The sequence below is a fragment of the Leuresthes tenuis genome, unplaced genomic scaffold (genome assembly GCF_036924035.1).
Source record: "Leuresthes tenuis unplaced genomic scaffold, fLeuTen1.0.hap1 SCAF_21, whole genome shotgun sequence".
In the NCBI taxonomy this organism is placed as follows: Eukaryota; Metazoa; Chordata; class Actinopteri; order Atheriniformes; family Atherinopsidae; genus Leuresthes; species Leuresthes tenuis.
The window spans coordinates 27,772,651-27,793,218 of NW_027325375.1; the positions used below are offsets into that span (position 1 = coordinate 27,772,651).

The 20,568-nt window shown below is 40.0% G+C and overlaps 2 protein-coding genes across 3 annotated transcripts; one reads left to right on the forward strand and one right to left on the reverse strand.

Moving 5' to 3' along the window:
- The first annotated feature begins 2,814 nt into the window (after window positions 1-2,814).
- Window positions 2,815-15,598, forward strand: myo1ca (myosin Ic, paralog a). Of its 2 annotated transcripts, XM_072374703.1 has the most exons (33): window positions 2,815-3,110; window positions 3,166-3,354; window positions 5,757-5,915; window positions 6,014-6,129; window positions 6,587-6,785; window positions 6,936-7,016; window positions 7,190-7,369; window positions 7,474-7,572; window positions 7,766-7,879; window positions 7,962-8,033; window positions 8,152-8,271; window positions 8,371-8,453; window positions 8,587-8,692; window positions 8,793-8,873; window positions 8,967-9,058; window positions 9,131-9,225; window positions 9,336-9,382; window positions 9,522-9,602; window positions 9,808-9,913; window positions 10,376-10,493; window positions 10,579-10,692; window positions 11,399-11,475; window positions 11,806-11,874; window positions 12,212-12,296; window positions 12,388-12,547; window positions 12,634-12,717; window positions 12,817-12,910; window positions 13,010-13,065; window positions 13,151-13,286; window positions 14,351-14,421; window positions 14,498-14,595; window positions 14,690-14,789; window positions 14,906-15,598. In XM_072374703.1, the coding sequence occupies exons 2-33, from the start codon at window positions 3,337-3,339 to the stop codon at window positions 14,930-14,932; spliced, it is 3,138 nt and encodes a 1,045-aa protein (XP_072230804.1). In that variant the 5' UTR covers window positions 2,815-3,110; window positions 3,166-3,336; the 3' UTR covers window positions 14,933-15,598. The 2 variants fall into 2 exon arrangements, with proteins under 2 accessions (XP_072230804.1, XP_072230805.1); XM_072374704.1 differs by having other exon boundaries at window positions 2,815-3,354.
- On the reverse strand, window positions 15,574-16,804 carry LOC140279548 (uncharacterized). Its single transcript, XM_072374705.1, has 4 exons — window positions 16,626-16,804; window positions 16,398-16,499; window positions 15,927-16,118; window positions 15,574-15,805 (listed from the first exon to the last, which is right to left on the reverse strand). Exons 1-4 carry the CDS (start codon window positions 16,776-16,778, stop codon window positions 15,617-15,619), a joined length of 636 nt encoding a protein of 211 aa, XP_072230806.1. The 5' UTR covers window positions 16,779-16,804; the 3' UTR covers window positions 15,574-15,616.
- Between the last annotated feature and the right edge of the window lie 3,764 nt (window positions 16,805-20,568).

Genomic DNA, 20,568 nt, shown 5'->3' on the forward strand with positions numbered 1-20,568 from the left:
GATATCACGACCACTAGGCAGAGCCCTAAGCCTGTTCATTACCCAGAACACTGCATGTTTTGATAAGCTTATGCATGTTATAGCCTCAGTGAACATGCACTGGAACAACCATTGCTGAATTCAAACTTCATCTTTATGCTGATTTTTCCCAACATTATTGAGTGTAAAAATAATTTCAGTCGATATTTTTTTCTTTCAGTTTTCCTGTTCTCTCAAAATTCCTTAAACTTGTTTTTACAAAAAAGATTGTGTTTCCACAGTTTGTCAATTCATGAGGGTTTGCTTTACATTTCATTCCATTTATAAAGCAGCCTGTGTGGTGTAACAGGTATCTGGGGGATGAGAGGCAGTAGAGGTTAGAACAGGGTGAAAGAGACAACAGATGGGTGCTATAGGGAGCTCAGCACAGGTGGATGTTGGGTAGGAAATGTCATCAGCCAAATAGATAAGATAGTAAAGTTAGATTACAATACCCAAACATCATTCAAATAGTCTTCAGTTTGTCATTAATACAATAAAGTATTCAAAAGTACCAGATAATAAGGAGAAAGAAAAATAAACTGATGATAATGGTGACGTTTAGCTGGACTGCAGCTGGAAATTGATCTTGGGTGGGAATGTGTAAGTATAAGGCAGAGATAACAAATGGAAGAAAGAGGAGAAATCAAAAAAAAAAAGTTGTACCACACCCAAATAAGTCATATTCCTCAATGATCCATAATGGAAATTGACCTGTGAGACCCAAATACATAAATGAGTGAGAGAGAAAAAAGAAATCCACACAGAGTGAGAGTTTATGACACATGGGCTATGCTGGGACCTCTGGATTTCTTCCATGATATGTCAGATGTTCAGCATTAGTTTAGGAGTTCATTATCTGATTATCTGAAATTGAAATCAGGCAGAGTGTTGTTGCCAAAAAAGAAAGAAGAAAAGGATAAAATCTAACTAAAGGAGAGGCATGTTTGAGATACTTTGCCATTTTTTTTAATCAAATAAGGCTTTGACAAAGTTCCACATATTTCTGGGTATTTTTGTTAAAGGGTTGGACAGAATCGGGGTTTAGGGAAAACTTGAGGAAGCCAGAAAATGAGTGGACTCTATAAGAGGTATGAGGGGTGGGGGATAGTTTAAACTGATCTACTCAGTCAAACCAAACATATTTTAGTCAAGTCAATCCCCACATTCTAGTAGATCAAACATTGGCCTTTGGGTTACCTGCCTTTCAGAGTAAATGATGGATTTACACAATATTAATAGAACAAATAGGTTGAAAGGTATAGTTCAGACTAGAATCAAACATGAAACAATCTCCTTTAAGGAAAATCTTGAACATCAGGAAACATCTAGGAAGGAAATCCTTCTCAGAGGAACTGCTCAACAAAGATAGGAATGGTGACTGAAAAACAACTCAGCTTGGACAATAACACCTCCTAACTGAGGAGGATCAACTCTACTCTGAAACTGAAGTTTCTTCCTGTTTCACTTGTGTATCTTTTATAGTTTGGTGACAGCAAAGTTTGTATGTGCAGATTAGAGAAACTACACATGTGGGAGAGTTCCCTCGTGTTTTCCACTTTCATGTTTTTACATGTTCCATGTCTCATATGTTGGTAACAGTGCTTCCCAGGAGTCTGTCTGGTGTATATTCTGGCTTTGATACCTGCAAGCAAACTTCAAACTGGCTTTCTTGGTGACTCCAGAATAAATGGGGGTTAAGTCAGTGGATTCTGTCAGAGTGAGGGAATAAATATAGTCCTCATCTACCGTGGTAACATGAGAGCTCTAACACGCCCAAATTTTGGAGGAAACCAGGGTTTGAGCCACTACCAGTGAGCACCTAATTATCTCATGAAACCCCAACAACAGGCTCAGTTTTGCAGAATATTTCTTCACTGGACTGTTTACCTTTATTAGGTTGATGAAATAATATGCAATTCTGTTATAGTCAAGTTTTAGACCCAAACTAAATTACTCGCTATCAGTCCATTGTACAAGTTTCTATTTAGTTTTGTGCTCTATACAAAGCTAATGGACAGTAACAAAAAAAGAAAACACATCCAACTGAGATGGAATGCAATGAGAGGGCTGGTAAACAAAAGGGGTGTAAACTGCCCTTTCGGGTCCTTGAATTTCTAAATGAATGAGACAGGTTCAGTTCTTCCCTTTTTGTTTACACCAGTAACTGTATATACCTGGTTTGGACAGATGAGTGCAGCCAGAGAGGGAAAGAAAGACCCAAAAAGGAGGAGGAAAAAACTTCTCAGTCTGGGTAACATTATTCAGATTCCTCTGTGCTGGATATATGACGATGCTGGCAAAGGAAAGTGAGAGAGGCAATGAGAGAGTGCGGTAAAATGAAGTGAGAGGAAAGATGAGGAGAGGGAAACCAGAGGAGGGTGCTGTCCTCTTAGAGAGGGGACGTGGCCTAATAGCACTCCCAACACTGCCAGAATGGGAAGGAACATAATAAGAGAGGAATCTGATAATCCACACACACACACATACTCTAAATTAGTATGTAAAAGATTTATGGTTGTTGCCATGAGTACCAAACAGATGTGGAACATAACACCTCCGACTAATATCACATCTGCAGAGTGAAATTTCTACGATGGTGTAAGTTATTTCATCAGCACTGGAGAACAGCCACAGAGAGACGGGCTGGCGAAACACTTCCATAACTCACATCCCATGTGAATCTGTTTCAGCTTGTGTGAGAAGAAGGGAGGGAGCGAAGTAAACAGGGAGGGAAGGACAGAAAGAAAGAATGTAGTGAGATCTCATCATGTGAGTTCTGCTTCTTCTTTCTTTTTTTTATAGCTGCACAGGGATTATATGTCTGTAGTTTAGGGATATTAACAACTTTTTCCAGGCTCTCCCCTGTCCCTGTTTCTGCAGCTCTTTTTCTTTTTTTCACAATCCAACAGCATACTTTCCCTTGACTTTTTTTTCTTTTTTTTCACTGTGACGTGTGACTGGAGTTCCTGCCCTTGTTTCTTGCAGTATAATTTAGAGGATAGAAAAGAAACTGGTACAGAGGCGGTCATTTCACTTTGACCTGTCATGGGCAAGACGGATTAAAGGTTTAACCAAGAGGAGCTGCTAGTGTTTTGGCCTAAGTGCGTGTGCTTTGTCCTCACAGGGGAGTCAGGCGAGGGGGAGGAAAGACAAGGAGAAGGAGCTAAGAGAAAGTGACTGAGGGGAGACGAGACAAGTTGTGGAGCTGTTTCGCCCATGGGCGAAGGTGAGAAGTCCGTTTGACACAAAAGGAGGAGGAGCACCAATTTGAGGGGAACCACCACTTCAGCACTCTCCCAGCAGTAACAGGACAGCATGAGGTACCAAGGCAGGGTAAGATCTTTGCCATGATGCTCATTGCTGTCTTTTCATGCTTTTAGAGCTGTTTTTTGCATTGTCTGTACTTAGAATGAAGCTTGAGATCCAATCACCCTGGGAGACACCACACAGGGAAAAGCAAAACAGAAGAATGAGTCACTTGGATAGTTTTCTTTCCTGTCAATGAGTCACGGTGTATTTTGGTTTTTGTATAGGCTGTAACTGAAGCTATCCAAATAGGATGAATTTGGTGGTTTCCATCATATCCATTAATGGCACAAGTTTGCCCTGGGACACAGTGGTGGGGCATGCCTTATAAGGAAGACATTCTGTATGTAGTCAGCCCAGCACAGCTTAGTCATGGGGCCTCGAGCCAAATCCCACTGTTAACCTCCTTGCTTGCTATCATTGGAGCTGCACCCACAAACCTGCAGATTTCACCAAAGCTTTCTGGTGCTCAGTGTCAAATCCCACATTAAGCACTGGAACAGTGTCTGCCAGATCAGACTCTCCCTGCTGTAAGAAGCAGGCCTTAGGTCAGTTCGCTGTGATAACAAAGCTGCAGGGATTACATTCTTTTCTGTTTAAACCCCATTCCCAGGTGGGAAGCTCTTCAGGTATCTCAACCACAGAGTCTCCCTTAAAATGATTTTCACTTCTCCTAAGATACAATTTCCTCATCAATGCTTGCAAACAAAGTATTGTTTTAGATTCAACTTCTTCAATTCTAAAGTTTATTTTGGTCCATTTGTAATCATGTTGCAGAAAACTTGAATCCATGACTGGTGAAAGCAATATTTGCATGGTGTTTTTAAGTTATAAGAAAAAGAAGGGTTTCGCTTCTCCAGTGTGTCTCAGTGCATAAAATCATTAGACTTACTGTCAGCACAGCATCTACAATAAATTGCAGATTAATTAAAAAGGTTTTAAGGAAGATGGAATGAAGGCTGCAGGCCAAGCAGCGCCAGTTTGTGCCGGCCAATATCATCAAGCTTTAGAGGTTAATCTCAGCACACTGAAATTCAATAACAGTGTAGAAGAACCACTTAGAGCATTTAGACACTATATCTATTAACCACTTGCACTGATTAAAGTCAAACTAAAGTAAGTGTAAATAGACCTGTGCAGTTCAAGCTAATGACATAATGCTAATGCATCTTATCAATACATGAACCTCATTTCATTTTAAGATGGCAAATCATCAATGATTATTAGAAATGTTGTAATTAGCTGCACTTCCTTATCTAACAGCAATTCAAGGTTATTTTTCCTCACATAGGTATCATGGCTGGAAATGCAAGTGAGGTATGCGAAAGAAAAAGTAAAAATAACACTGACATCCACTGAACACCTGCCCTTACTTTGACCTTAGCATTCTTCACATGCATCCTTTGGAAAATCTAACTGTGAACTGTATTTGCTATCTGTGGGAAGCCCACCTGCAAGTGGGAGAACAATACTCTGGAGGAGAAGTGAGAGGAGGGGCTGCAGTGGAAGTGTCCGCTGACTTTCCTCTGCTCTTGGCTCTCTTCCACTGTTGACCTTGTGTGTGTGTGTGTGTGTGTGTGAGTGTTTTTATTTCGTACGTTTCTTCCTGCATCAAGTGTTCAGAGATAATGACCTTTTAGCTGCATTAACCAGCCAAATGAGACCCTTGGGAGGCTCTTACATTCAAGAAAAACAGAAGTCCTGTGGAAGTCTAGCCCCTTTGTTCCACTTTCTGCTTCGCTCATGCCTGAGACTTTGATACTTAACATAGAGTGTTCTAAGTTTAGTTGGAGTGTAGAGGATTGATTGCACACTAAATTTCATTATCACCAGTAAGTACCAACTACTAATACTTGTACGTGCGTTTGCATGCATGTTGTTGTTTATGTGCTATCTAACTGAAGAATTTCCCATTTGCGCCTGGTAACGCTGACCTGCTCTTTGACATTTACCATCATGATGCAGTTGACATGTACACACATTTTGACAGTGGCACTGATTTAAAGCCTGTCTGGTGATATAGAAGTGTGTTTATGGTACATACGTCATAATACACTATCTTACCATCTCATAATAGAAGAGCCTATCCTCTCTGTTTATCGTTTGGATTCCTTAGATGTCTCCTCTGTTTAATCCTGGCGAGGCTCGGTGGAACTGTTTTTACTTTTTGTGTCTACAGATCTAGTTTGTATCTAGTCATCGCCCCTCGTATTTTCTAAATTTTCTTGAAAAATATATTGTTTTTCTACAAAATGATCCTGCTTTATAAAATGTTCTGTGACAAGTACAAGATGCTGGTTCATAACTTAGTGAAAATGACAGGCATGAGATAAAATGGGGTCTTTTGTGCCCCCTGCTTGTCAGCTTAGGGTTATTACATTTACTCTTCACTTTCACTGACACAATTCATCTTTTCACTCTTTGTGTAGGAAGTGGACATTGACGGAAGGGTGCGTCTGGTAATGGAGAGCGCCCTGACTGCCCGGGACAGGGTTGGGGTTCAGGACTTTGTCCTGCTTGAAAACTACAACAGCGAGGCGGCCTTCATAGAGAACCTGCGACGTCGCTTCAGAGAAAATCTCATCTATGTAATGAGGCCAATTCTCTTTATATGTTCCAGAACATTTAGGCTTGTGTGGTGGGATCTAATTTCAACATTGTGTCTCTTCCCCTGAACTTGCCACAGACATATATTGGCTCAGTGTTGGTGTCAGTGAACCCTTACAAAGAGCTGGAGATTTACTCCAAGCAGCAGATGGAACGTTACAGAGGGGTCAGCTTTTATGAAATATCACCTCACATGTGAGTCACTTCATGGTCTTGGTTCATTGTTTAGATTTGAACATAGAAATTGTGAAAAACGTACTTATTTTTTCAGACCACCAGTGATCTTTGTGCCAATTAGACACCAAGAGGATACAGCAGCCACAATTTCCATGAAGGATTTGCTTAATCTTGTGATATGAATGATATTATTTGAATTATGAAATTTGCAGGTTTTCACTGAAACACGTTAATCTGCTGAAAGTAGTCACACAGAGTGACGAATCTCTCCTCAGCTTTACTTTCACAGGACTAAACGTCTCTGGGATGATGTTCCCCAGTCTTTTTTAAAAGGATTCACTTTAAAGTTTCTATCACTCCAAACAGACAAGCATAATTGTTACATTCATTTACCAAATGTGCACTAGTGTTTGTGTTTTATGTGTCTATAATAAATGTCCCTGAAGCCTTTTCTTTTGTTGAACTTTTCCACCAGCTATGCCTTATCAGACAACACTTACCGGGCCATGCGGACAGAGCGGAAGGACCAGTGTATTCTCATTTCAGGTGAGAGTGGAGCAGGTAAAACAGAGGCATCCAAGAAGATCCTCCTCTACTACGCCGTCACCTGCCCCACTAATGATCACATGGATGCCCTCGGTGACCGCCTCCTGCAGTCAAACCCTGTTCTGGAGGTATGCAGTCTTTAACTTTATAAACTGAACAGCCAACATTACCAATGCATTGTATTATCTGATTGATCTTGAGTACTAAATGCTTTTCTTTTGATTGTTTATTTTAATGAAATCATTTTGCACCATCGCTGTTTCTTTTTCTTGGCACAGGCATTTGGTAACGCCAAAACACTGAGGAATGACAACTCCAGTCGCTTTGGAAAATACATGGATGTCCAGTTTGACTTTAGGGTAAAAGTTTCTTTGTTTGTCATTCGCTGTAGGAAGCAGAAGCATTTAAACAACACTAAGAATTTCCTTTTATTGTTCTTAAACTATAGATATCTTAAACATTCAAACCTCTGGAAAGTTAACCAGCATATAACGGCTGCTTTCTGCTCCATATTTTTTGTTTTCTCTCCAAGGGAGCACCAGTGGGTGGTCACATCCTCAACTACCTGCTGGAGAAATCCCGTGTTGTGCACCAGAATCACGGTGAAAGAAATTTCCACATCTTCTATCAGCTTCTGGATGGAGGGGACGATGACTTGCTCAAAACACTGGACCTAGAAAGAAACCCTCAGAAGTACAGCTATCTGGTCAAGGTATAGGGTGTTTGGTGCAGTTTGATGAAGCAGCTGTTTTCAGTTAGAGGTCTGTGCAATTATATTATCAGCTGCGGTGTCATTTGTATGATTTTTTTCTGTAGGGAAACTGTCCCCGTGTCAGCTCCATAAGCGACAAGAATAATTGGAAAGTAGTGATGAAGGCTCTGCCTGTGATTGGTTTTACTGCAGATGAAGTGCAGGTTGGTAAGAAGTGTAGCAACACTGTTGCTCATGCTTACTCGTTCATTAAAATGTTCATTTTGTACAACAGAGGCTTTGGATCCTAGCTGGACACCGTTTTGACAGCTAAAATGTTTTCATTCATGAGTAGGCCCACTACAACAGTTAATCTGTGAGGTTGATTTAAGCTGTTTTTTCCTGGTCTGACATCAGAAACTGCTGAATATCATCGCCGGTGTTCTCCATCTGGGTAACACTCTCTTTGGAGAAGGGGAGGAAGGAGAAGCTTACATCACCACAGAGACCCAGCTATCAAACCTCGCAAAGGTCAGGGCAGTCCCACATTACTGGATGCTCAAATATGCACAAAAACAGCTTTGCTGAGAGCAGATGTGTTGTTGTTTTGCAGCTGATGGATGTTGATGTCTCAGCCCTCAAGGAGGCACTCACTCACAAGAAACTCACTGCCAAAGGAGAAGAGGTGATCGTCCTGTTGTTAGTTTCCACAGGTTTTCACTTGTTTGGTAAGGGTTAGGGTTTGTGCTGAGTGATCTTTTTTAAGATCTGTATTGTATTTGTCTCTCTTTGTCTCATCACAGATGATCAGCCCACTAAATTTTGAGCAGGCGGTGTCTGCCCGTGATGCTTTAGCAAAGGCTGTGTATGGTCGGACTTTCACTTGGTTGGTGGAGAAGATCAACCAGTCACTGGCTCTGAAGGTGCAGTAACAACTCAAAACAACTCTGTGGAAATTCTTTAATTATGTTGTGAGGCTGCTGCTGCTGCTGCTGCCATGAAAGTGTACTTTATACATGCAGGATGAAATCTACCACAGCAGCAAAGGCTCCTCAGTCATTGGGCTTCTGGATATTTATGGCTTTGAGGTCCTACAGCACAATAGGTATGACTTAACTGCTTTTTAGCCCTGTCTGTTAACCAGAGTATTTTTAAGATGCAACCTTTATAACGCACTCCATCTTTTTCACAGAAGTTCTTTGTGTGTTTGGCCTAATTTTCTGTCCTTCTGCCTCCAGTTTTGAGCAGTTTTGCATTAACTACTGCAATGAGAAGCTCCAGCAGCTGTTCATAGAGCTCACCCTGAGATCTGAGCAGGAGGAATATGAGACAGAAGGAATTGCAGTAAGTCAATTTATTGGTTGGGTAGTCAAAGCAAACAAGTTTGACGCTTGTTAAATGTCTGTATCTCTGCTTACAAAACATTTCTGTCTTTATTCTGTAGTGGGAGACAGTACAATACTTTGACAACAAGATAATTTGTGACCTGATAGAGGAGAAGCACAAAGGCATCATCTCCATTCTGGTGTGTATAACATTCGCTAGTGTATGTACTTGGTAATCTTAGTCTTTTTCTTTGTCATCATCTGCCAAGTTAAATACTGTGGCTGTGTTTCAGGATGAAGAATGTCTGAGACCTGGAGAGACCTGCGATTACTCCTTTTTGGAGAAACTGGAGAACACAGTGGGTGGCCATCCCCATTTCATCACGTAAGTATCATCTTATGTAAGTCTACTGCCTTCAGTCTATACATATTAGTACATAGTACATGTATCTTTCAGGCACAAATTGGCAAATGGAAAAACTCGCAGGGTAATGAGCAGAGAGGAGTTCAGGCTGCTGCATTATGCCGGAGAGGTCAACTATAATGTCAGTGGTAAGTTGTAGTTTGTCACACTCAAACATTTGTTCATAGATTCCCTCAAAAGGCTGTCATTCATCACAGAGCAATAACCCTCGTCATGCTATGTTTTTCCCCTAATTCAGGTTTCCTTGACAAGAACAATGATTCGCTCAATAGGAACCTGAAAGAGGTGAGGTCAATCAGAGGGTAATAGGTAGCGCTCCACCACAGCCTTTAAAACTGCTGTGTACCCTGATGCTGTTTGAGAGAGGATGAAGAAGTGGGCGTGCCGTATTGATATGTGGTTTTGTGGTTTGGTTTCTGTTTAGGTCATGTGCCAGTCAGACAACCATCTCCTAAGTCACTGCTTCCGCAGAGAGGAAGTGATTGACCAGAAACGTCCAGAGATGGTGTGGATTCATCCTTCTCCTCTCTCTGTGTCGCTCCTATTCTTTTTTTAAGCCTTTTTACATTGTTTATGTGTTTTTGTTGCTGACACATAGTGGAAATACAGACACTCATGACTGTTTTTGTCTTGCTTTGTGTCACTTGACACAAATGTACACATCTGCATAAAATTTCCCGCAGTTTCATGTTCTGTTATTTTTTCTTTAGGCTGCCACTCAGTTTAAAAACAGCCTGATGAAACTAATGGAGATCCTCATGTCTAAAGAGCCGTCCTATGTGCGCTGTATCAAACCTAATGATGCCAAGCAGCCAGGTACATTTTTACATATTGTTGAATTAAAATATAAAAGCTGTTTTGGAGAGAATTAGTCCCAATAAATTGGAAATAGATTCTATATAAAGATGAGAGAAAAATGTAAAAAATAGCCTAATTTTCCTTTGCCAGTAAAGAATTTTGTACTCATTGATTTATCTTCTAAAAGGCTGATGCTCATGCAGATAATGCTCAGCAGTTATACAGTCAAGGAAAGGGTTTAGATTACATACTCTAACTGAGGAAGAAACGGGAAGTTTTGGATTTAAATCCCCAGAACATTAACACAGGGATAGAATCTGAAAGCTAAGTTAATGCAGATCTAAAACATACACCAAGAATATAATTTTTTTCCTTCAAGGCACAGAATAGCTTTAATCACTTATCACAGGTAATTGTGGTAATGTGTTGTTTACAGTGTCGTTTGACATGTGTTCAATGCAATGAATAATCTGCCTACAGCACGGTTCGATGAAGTCCTGGTCAGACACCAGGTGAAGTACTTGGGTCTTATGGAAAACCTGAGGGTCAGGAGAGCTGGCTTTGCCTATCGACGTCGCTTTGAAGCCTTCTTACAAAGGTGACTGATGTCTTTTCCAAATTACTTCCAGCTGCTCTTGACTTTGTTTACCTGTGTCCTCATAGTGATGTACAATTGCCTTTAGATACAAGCCCCTGTGTCCAAAAACATGGCCCAACTGGCATGGGAGACTCGTAGATGGTGTTTCTACGCTGGTCAACCACCTAGACTACAAAGCAGAGGAATACAAATTGGGAAGGTAATCGGAGAAGGAGGACAGAGCTGTAACATTTTGTCAGTAAACTTGGAATTAGAGATTTGGGTCCAACCACTCTGCAACCCTTTCCTTAAAAATACGTAATTAATCGTCTGTAAAATCATCGAAAATAGCAAAAAACTCATTTAACTGAGAAAACAAAAAATGGTCCGCACCCTTTTCTGAGCTCGAGCTAATTTCAGATGACTCAGGTGAAGTTGTAAACTGTCCTGAAACACTTTAACATATCATACATATCAGTGCGAGAGCATTATTGATACTGAATGATATTTACAGGTTTGGGATTGTAGTAAGCTGCCATACAGATAAATGGCTTTTAGGGAAGGCCTTTTTTTATTTCTGCAAGACAATGCTACACCACATTCTGCATGTTTCACAATAGCATCACTTCATGGTAGTGAAATGAGTGCCAAACTGGCCTGCTTACAGTCCACCCCTGTGACCCACTGAAAACATTTAATGGATTATGTAATGTCAAAGTAAACAAAGGAGGCTCCAAACTGTTGAGCAGCTGACATTTTGTTGGGAATGGGAATTGATTTTATTACTTCCTGAACAGTTAAAAAGTCAAAGTAAACATAAATCTAGGCTATGAATGTTTGGCTTAAACAGTTCAAGTGCAGTTTTTTTTAATGTAAAAGGCATATCACCTTTTAGTTGATAATGATTTTTTGTCATCTTTCTGCAGATCTAAAATTTTCATCCAATTCCCAAAAACTCTCTTCACCACAGAGGATGCACTGGAGGCAAAAAAGCCAGAGATTGGTATGTAACAGCGATTTAGATTATAAACATGGAATAATATAAAAGACAACGACTGCCAGTCAAATATACCTTTTTTAGGTTATCATGTAACATGTTTGGGATGTCAGAGGATTCTTCTTTTATAACTGATAGTAAAAAATCCTGCCGTCATCATCACCCATTACACATCTTCTACGTAATCATAGACACTACAATAAGAAATACACATCTATACAGTGTGAGGAACACTACACTGAACTATGAATCAGTTCCTGTGCTGCAGATCTTGTAGAACACCTGGATTAAAAAGGTGAAATTCACCATAGCTCTCTCTCCTTTGTTGTGCCCCAGCGGTGATCCTCCAGACATCATGGAGAGGCTACAGAGAACGAGCCAAGTATCAGCGCATCAGACACGCAGGTTTCCACCTAAATCACTATCACATATGAAGTTTTTATGTTTGCATAGTTGATGTTCTTTGAAATGATTTTTACTCATTTAATCTAAAGCAGTTTGTATGTTTATTTTTCTTCTTTTTTATTGATAATGATTTTGAATCCTTGCCATTCTCCTGCTGGGACCATCTGCTTTGATCATGTGGGCCTATGGCAGAATGTGTCTCTTTTCCATTGTTTCTTTTCTGCCTTAGATGACTTTGATTTAATTTCAACTATCCTGTACTAACTTTGGGCTGTTCTCTTTGGCTGGGTGTAAAAGCTGTGTTGTCCTTCATAAATGCATGTATGTGTATATGTAGTGATAGTGATCCAGGCGGGGTGGCGCGGGATGAAAGCACGTCAGCGAGCTAAAAGGCGTCGGCAGGCTGCTGAGCTGATTCGAAGGTGCTTAACTGATGCTTTCTTACAAATTGTTTATGTACCTGATTTTGCATTCTTGTTTTTTTCCCAACCTAACTTCTGTCTTTTGTTTCAGGTTCATTAAAGGCTTCATCTACCGTCATGAGGAATACTGCCCTGAGAATGAATACTTCCTGGATCATGTACGCTATTCCTTCCTAAAAAAGCTGAGCAAAAACTTGCCAAAGAGTGTTTTGGACAAAAGTTGGCCGACACCTCCTCCCTCCCTTGTTGAGGTACAAAGACCCCATGTACACAGAGGCTTTTTCCAATGAGTGAGAATGAATTAGACTTATTATGGGGATTTTTGCACTCTGTACAGGCCTCAGAGCACCTGCAGAGGCTCCATTTGCAGAACATGGTGATCAAGTACTGCAAGAGGGTCCAGCCTGAATGGAAGAAGCAGGTGCATTAACTGCAGAGGACGTGCCCAACCTTGCTTTTCAAAAATTAATAGATCTAATTATCCATTCTTTATCTTGCTGGCTTTGTGTGTGTCCTCTAGATGATGCAGAAGGTTGTCGCCAGTGAGCTCTTCAAGGATCAGAAAGACAGCTACCCTCAGAGTGTTGGAAGGCTGTTTTTGGACTCCAGGCTTGGTACATTTTCATACAGCTATTGATTAACTCAATACTTGGTTAACACCACAAGTTTGCAAACATATCACATTTACAGACACTTTCAATTGCTTTATCTAGAACGTGAGCAAATCAGTCTCAAAGTCCACCAGACTCTCGGCAGTGACAAAGTGCAGGTGGGATTTAATTGGAATTGTTGAAACACATTGATGATAGCAGTGAATGTTGCCTCGCAGTAATGTGTGTCCTTTTGTGTCTCAGTATGGAGTCTCAGTGACAAAGTATGACAGGAGGGGTTTCAAGCCTCGCCCTCGCCAGCTTCTCCTCACGAACACCTTTGCTGTGGTGGTGGACAGGACCAAGATCAAACAGAGGATAGACTATGCCGCTCTGAGAGGTGAAAACCTGCTCATAACCAGTGCTGTGCAAAAGTCTTGAGTCACTACTTATTTCTTTACATTTTGCTAGGAAAATGGGAAATAATTGTAACGATTTATTTAAATCTGCACAGAATTTACACATATATGTATAGTATATAAGGTATTTGGTTACCTTTATTCTCCAACACAGCCTGAACCCTCTTAGACCAGCTTTCTGTCATTTTTAGACCTACCACTTCTTCGTTTATCCTCCACTTTCCCAGTTTCCTTAATTTCTTAAAAAACATACTGCATGTTATGCTGATATATGCTAAGTTTTAGCTATTTGGAAAGCAAAAATGCTTTTTTATGTCTGTCAAACTGTTTTATCTTTAACATTTTTTATATATTCAACTAAAGAAAAGGGAGCAAACTATATGTATTTCTGACAGGCTGAAGTTCCTAAAGACTCAATTTAATTAGATTGTTTTCTAAGTTGTCTGTTATATGTGGACACGACACTGAATCATCCCTTGAGTTAGGTGCCTTTTTTAGACTTGAATGATTCATAGGTCAGGCTCAAGGACTGGACTGAAAATGAGAGAAATAAAGCAGAAAATGTCCAAAGAAAAACTTTGAAAGACCATCAGAAAGCCTGGAGAACTATTATTCAAGACCAATTTAAAAGATTTTTTCTAAAAAAGGAAAAAGACTGGCACCTTGGAAGAAAAATGTTTGCACATTACAGTATGGATGTTTTTTGTTTCTATTTTCCTTTTTCTAAGGAGTGGTCATTACATTTGTTACAGTTCTTACTTGAGCATCAGCATTTATAATACCCGAATCTGTGAACTCTCTGTGCATGTCAGCAGACATATCCATGGCAACCAGAGGGTGATTATGTCTCAAAATGTCTTCTTTCATATGTAAAATTTTCTGTCAAAGAACTGTCAAAGAAAGGACTTAAAAGGACAGCAATATGTAAAAATATAGCGACTGGCTGTTACCGCATTAGAGCCATTGAACCAGTAACTCCCAGTTATTTCACTGTGACCGTGTTCTGAAGTGGAATGAGTTAAAGCCAGGCTTTCTTTTCAAACAGGCATCTCTGTGAGCTCGCTCAGCGACGGGATGTTTGTTCTGCACATGCCCTGTGAGGATAACAAGCAGAAGGTACAGCAGGACACAGCAGTCCTAGTTGTTTACAAGTGTAGAACAGCACAACTAAATCCAGCCGTCTCTCCCTCAGGGCGATGCGGTGCTGCACTGCAGCCATGTCATCGAGGTGGTGACTAAACTTGCTATGATGGCCAGCAAGATCAACTATGTCAATGTCAGCCCGGGCAGGTGGGGCTCTGTCTGATTATTGTTCTGTGGTGTTTGCCGACTCGACTCATCATCTTATCCTCTCCTTGTGTGTTTCTTCGGGTGGGGCATGCAGCATTCGGTTTGCTGTGGCTCGAGGCAAGGAAGGAATAATTGATTTCATCAGGGGTTCAGAGCTGAAGGTGGCCAAAGGCAAACGAGGACATCTGCTCGTGGTGAGTCAGAGGCTGTTCTGATATCATGTGGGGAGCCTGCGGGAGCGTTGGAAGGGGGGTTGATATCAAAAACATTTCGTCCAGCTGACTGTGTTCAATCTGATTCCACTCTTCAGACTGCCCCTCGGATCAATGCCGCATGAAGAAACAGAAAAGAGCAACCAGATAAACAGTAATCCTTCTCGCCGCTCTGAGGACTGCTTCTCAGAAGTTTTCTGCTGTTTGTTAGTTTGCAGCCGACAGGATGAAACCACAGAAAACAAAATGTACTCAACAGAAGTAAGATTTCGCATTCTGTCCATATTCTGTACAACTTTATTATAACAAGAGGGTTTTGCTATGATAACCAAGGATTTTTTTTAATATTATAAAATCATAACATGAAGTCGTCACTGTTTCAAATGCTTCATCTTTTTATTGTAAGTCTTTCACAACAGTTTATCAAACACAAAATGTCTCCTGTAAGACATTATATGTCTCTCTACTGAGAGACACCAAACAAACCAGTTTAAAATAAATAGTACGTTAATAAATATGTCAATAAATAGTAAATATTTCTTTGGAAAGTCCAGAAGATTGAGGTTGTGGTGGAAAAACAGGATGTTGAGGTGTGTTCACGCTGGGAGCTTATTTCTAAGTTACAGTTCGAGGTGAGACAGAAACTCTGGGAAGTACCTAAGAAAGCCCTGAAAGTACAATTACACATCATGTAAAGAAAAGTTTTCACGAGTGCTATTCCAATTTTCTTGACTTGCTGGGTGTCAGTTCAGGTTTTCTCCTCTTTTTAATGTCTCTGTGCACCTTGCGCTGTTCTTTTCATCACTGTATCATTTTTGTTTTGATTTTGAAGCCAATAGGAGAAAGTCTCTCGCCAGCTTGGTGAGATATAAGTCTAAGTCCCTGAGAATGATGTAACCCTCCACTCGGCTGTCCCATAGTGTTTTGGTACTCGGTCCTGAGTTCAGGTGTACCGTAGAGGGCGTTGGCTTAATCCAAGATTCCCTCATGGAGCTCATCTGGAGGAAGAAAGCAAAACAAAGTTTATTAGATCAGTTTTGGTGTCACTTCCTTTAAAGTCTGCGTGGGTGAGAAAGGGGAAAAATGTGGGGTGGATTTCAGTAAGAAGACAGTGTATACCTGTCTGCTGACTTTGCTCATCAGGTCCCGTAAGTCCAGTTGAACGTGCTTGATGCTCTGAGGTAAAGTGGTCGGGGCTGACCGCACCACCATCTGCTCTTTCTCTTCATTCTCCAGCTGTTTTCTCTTCCCTTCCAGCATATTCCAGTAGGCTCGCACGTCCCAGAAAGCGGCATGCAGTCTGTCCCAGTCCTCAACACATAACAAGTCATAGCCACATGAAAATCTTGCACAACCACGCTTATTAATACTTGAAGTTCTAAAAGGGGAATTCCACTAAAATTTTCATAAATTTTATATTCTGCGAGAGCAGACATGATGTCATCCAAAAATGTGAAGGCAATTCCTTATAAAGTTAAAAATGTCAGAATTATCAGGAAACATTGACAAACATTGTATTTTGCAGAATAGCAACCAGTGGGTAAATGAGTGAATACATTTCTAAGGAATGGTTTAGAAGACAATACTAACCGACAACTGCAGCCACTTGTTGAAGTCTGTAGAAAGAAAAGGCAGGTCCCTCAGCTGTTGGCTTCTGTCCTCAAAATGCATATTACCCAACTGCTGTACCTTCTGTTAAAATAAGGAAAACAAGGCTTAAAGAGTTGGAATTAGGCTAAATAAATCATGGATGTGAATAAAGCTGGTCTGTAATACAGTCGCCGCTCACGTGAGCAAGGACTGATATTTAGTACTCACATATCTCCTCAGCAGCTGTTGCACGCGGGTTCTAGTGGACTTTGCGAGACGAAATGAGGTGTTATATTTATTCCTCAATGATGATGGAGCAGAAGACTCCACACAGTTCAGGACACAACCAAGGAGGAAGAGTGTCTGCCACCAAACAGACATCTGAAAGAGACACAGGACCAACGGTTATGGTCCATAAATGTAAACTTCACAGACCGTCATGTTTTATTATTAGAATCTGTGTCGCCCTTCTTCATCTTAACTTAGTTATCAAAGAGCTAAGTTACTTTTAATCGTTTTTACACTTAAAAACAGCTGTAATAGCACAGTGTGTTTTGTTCGTTGTGATCAGTAAAAAGTCATGTCTTCTTTAAATGTGTTTTCTGAAATGTTTTTGTTAAATTTGATTAAATGAAGTGCAGCTGTGTTTAAGTATAAACTGCCCAAGTTACACAAAGTTACCATGTTTTGCATCTGAGAGGAAGTTTTAGTATTTTTACCAGAAATTCCACACCACAACTTTCTCGTGCCCCAGCCAGCTGGTACACGCAAACTATAAAAGTTTTATCCTGTTAGCATTTCAGTAACCCTGTCTGAGGCAGAGTTGCACATGCATAAAACAGAAGTGTCTTGATTCCTCTAAATGGTTTCATTGTGGAAGGAAGCGTTTTGTCACTGTGTCCTATTGGCCTTGCATCAAAACATGTCTATGCAAGGTACTGAACTGCTCTACAGACAGCAGACCCCATCAGAGCTGGCCTGCTACAAGCCCACCAGATTAAGTACCTAATAAAGAAGTGTTCAGTTCTTATGTCGAGACTCATTGGAAAGAAAGAAGAAACAAATATCCCTTTTTATGTTGCTAATTATATTCAGTTGTGTCACTGTTGCTGAAGCAATAGAGTCCTCTTGCTGAGTCAATGTGTCTCATTCACTGAAAACATGACAGCATTCTTTTGTATTTTGCAAATGTTCCAGCTCTTGATGACAAACACTAACGAAGCTTTGCACAAACCAACAGCACAAAAAGTCACTGAAAGTGGACAGACTATGGATACCAGATAAACCAGACAAACTGTTAACAATGCTTTTCTTCAAGTTTTGACGTAGTCTATAATTAGAACCCCAAATAATTCCATTCATTTATATCCAGCAGTGCCATAAATAATGCTGTTAAATATATGCACACAGTCCCATACTGCTGGAATATGTAGAAGAACACTTAATCAATCAAACTCAAAGAATCAAAAATATCAATGTTTTTAAGTTGGGCTTACCTTGAAGGAGCAGTGAACGCCACTCAAATGTTTAGTGAAGCTCCCATACAGTAGCGCTCTATATATGTCATGTTCTTGCTTTCAGTTTCGGTAAGATCTGGAGTTTTTTCATTTTTTTCCTCCCCTCGCTCTCTTTCTTACTTGATGTGTTTCTACATCTTGTCTGTGGTTACCAGTATGATTCAGAAGCAGTAAGGAGTTTTTCTCCAAGAAATTTAACTGTGACCTATGATTTTCCCCATGGCTGATCTAATTCTCTGTATATTTCACCATTAATCACTATGTGAGCTCCCAAGATGCATCACCATACCAAGAAATTCAAAGTTTCATATCACACAGATCAAGTTCATAGTAATTTGTTGTGTCAATGTCGATGGAAACAATCGGTAAATATTACTGTAAATTTTCATCACGTGGTCCCTTAACACTTACAAGAAAAGTGAAACGTTTTCAAACAACACAATAACGAAACTTCTGTTTTTGCATGTTTTTTGTATGTTTTCTTATAAGAGGATGTGAAGTACAGTCTTGACTTTGCATATTAAGGGAATATTCTAAGAGTCTCATGATGATGACAAGTGAACTGAAGCAGTTTCTGAATCTCACTCACCGGAGAGAGAAAAAAACAAAGAGTGCCCAGTCATCGTGATAGTTTTTTTGTCATTATAAGTTGTAAACATCCCCCTGGGGATCAATAAAGTAAACCGATTCTGATGATTATTGGAAACAGCAAGTGTGTTCAAACAGCTGGGTAAGCAGCAACATGCTCTGCTGGAGTGTATGCAGTTGGATTGTGAGACAGTATTTGCTAATCTATGCTGCGACCAGTTAGCCATTTTTTAAGTTAAATTAAGTTCTATATTCATGTGAGTTTGTGAGTTTCTGGGTCTATTACTGTCTTTTAACTGTTTATTTCTGCTTTTATTCATATTGTACTTTTTATTGTTTTGGACCACTGAGGAATTTCCCTAAATTTCATTGTAAATATAATTTTGATGTAATTGCAATGACAATAAAGTATTTCATTCAATCATTCATTCATAAGAAATTTAAGTCAAGCTTTAATCTTTTTTAAATATTAATAAATGGAATTAAGATTCTGTTTTAGAAAAGTTGTGTTTTGTAAAAGCATTGGGCTTTTTTATAGGTAAATATTTCTAGATAAAAATATGGGATATGTTTATGTGCTGCACGGCAGTGTGATGGTTAGCGCCGTCGCCTCACAGCAAGAGAGTTCCTGGTTTGAATCCCGGCTGGGGCCTTTCTGTGTGAAGTTTGTATGTTCTCCCCATGTTTGTGTGGGTTCTCTCCAGGTACTCCGGCTTCCTCCCACTGTCCAAATACATGCCAATTAGGTTAATTGGTGACTCTAAATTGTCTGCAGGAGTGAGTGTGACCATTGTGACCATTGAGGCCCTGTGATGGACTGGTGACCTGTCCAGGGTGTAACCTGTCTCAGGGGCAGCTGCAATGGGCTCTGGCCCCCAGTTACAGAAAATGCATAGATGTGCTATAACAATATCATAAATAAAATGACCAAAAATCCTGTACAGATGCTGCAAATAATGATGAAAAGAAGAAGAAAGAAAATGAGAAGAAGAATAACAATAACATCAGATGCTGCCGTATTGTTTCAGAGTAAAAAAGTACATTACTATGCTGTTTGTGCTGTTGTGGATCAGTGAGGGGAATTTCCAACCGGAGATTCATATATTGACTTACAAAGGTAAGTCACCCAAAATTCAAAGGAATGAAAACTTAATGAATATTCTGTCTTCATGTTGAGCTTTTAACTAATGAAAAGAATTAGGTGAAATAAAGTTTTAAATAGTGAAGAGCCGAGAAAGGTGTGTTCATTTTTAATGTTTAGTATGAAAGGTTTCTGATTTGTTTCATTCTTCCGAAGTTTCACAAAGTTAATTAGAATTAAAAAACACATCAGTTTGTATTGCCAAGCAGCTGGTGAATGAGGACCTCTGCCAGTCTGCCTGAAATGAAATAACTAAATTATAAGGATAATGCTTCTATTTGAAAAAAAATGCTCCTTGAATATTAATCTTTTATGGATTTGGTATGTTGAATGGTTCTTTCTTTCAAACGGGTCATCTGTAGATGTTTTTGGAGCAAATTACTAAATCTTGTGAAATTCATTCTCCAACAAGTCCATGCAGTTGGTTTTAAAATGTTAAAAAAATGAAATATTCCTGTATCCTTGACAATTCCTCATCAGTGGAGGTTTCAACTGACCTCTTTGCAGAGGCATTGTTTCATGCCAGTGTCAAAACTCTTGACTCAAGTCAAGAGTCAAGAGTCAAGAGTCAAGTCAAGAGTTTTTTCTCCACAGCTGAGGCCATCAGTTGCCCTATATGAGGAACACAATCAAGAGTCCAATACACACCTGTCCTCCCACCTACCAAGTATTAACGATTATGAGCTCTGTGCACCAGAGCAAGAGTTATCCATGGCCTCATCCTACTATAAGCAGGGATCTGTTGCCAATGTCACTGTGCCAGACACCACAGGATGACCGCAAAGGTCTCATGTTCACGCCACCACAGCTCGTTTGGCTGCACAGTGAAGACCAATACAGGGACCTCATGTCAAACTTGAGCTTGCTAAAGAGTCATTTTTAACATTTCAAATAAATCTGACTTAACTACCCTATTGCATAAAGT

Bases quoted from the DNA above. Each gene is read 5' to 3' on its own strand.
- LOC140279548 (XM_072374705.1), bottom strand. From the start codon at position 16,778: ATGTCTGTTTGGTGGCAGACACTCTTCCTCCTTGGTTGTGTCCTGAAC. The intron at 16,500-16,625 runs GTGAGTACTAAA...TTATTTTAACAG, and splicing joins AACAGCTGCTGAGGAGATAT to AAGGTACAGCAGTTGGGTAA. The intron at 16,119-16,397 runs GTTAGTATTGTC...TTATGTGTTGAG, and splicing joins ACAAGTGGCTGCAGTTGTCG to GACTGGGACAGACTGCATGC.
- myo1ca (XM_072374704.1), top strand. The intron at 9,914-10,375 runs GTACATTTTTAC...ATCTGCCTACAG, and splicing joins TAATGATGCCAAGCAGCCAG to CACGGTTCGATGAAGTCCTG. The intron at 11,476-11,805 runs GTATGTAACAGC...GTTGTGCCCCAG, and splicing joins GGCAAAAAAGCCAGAGATTG to CGGTGATCCTCCAGACATCA.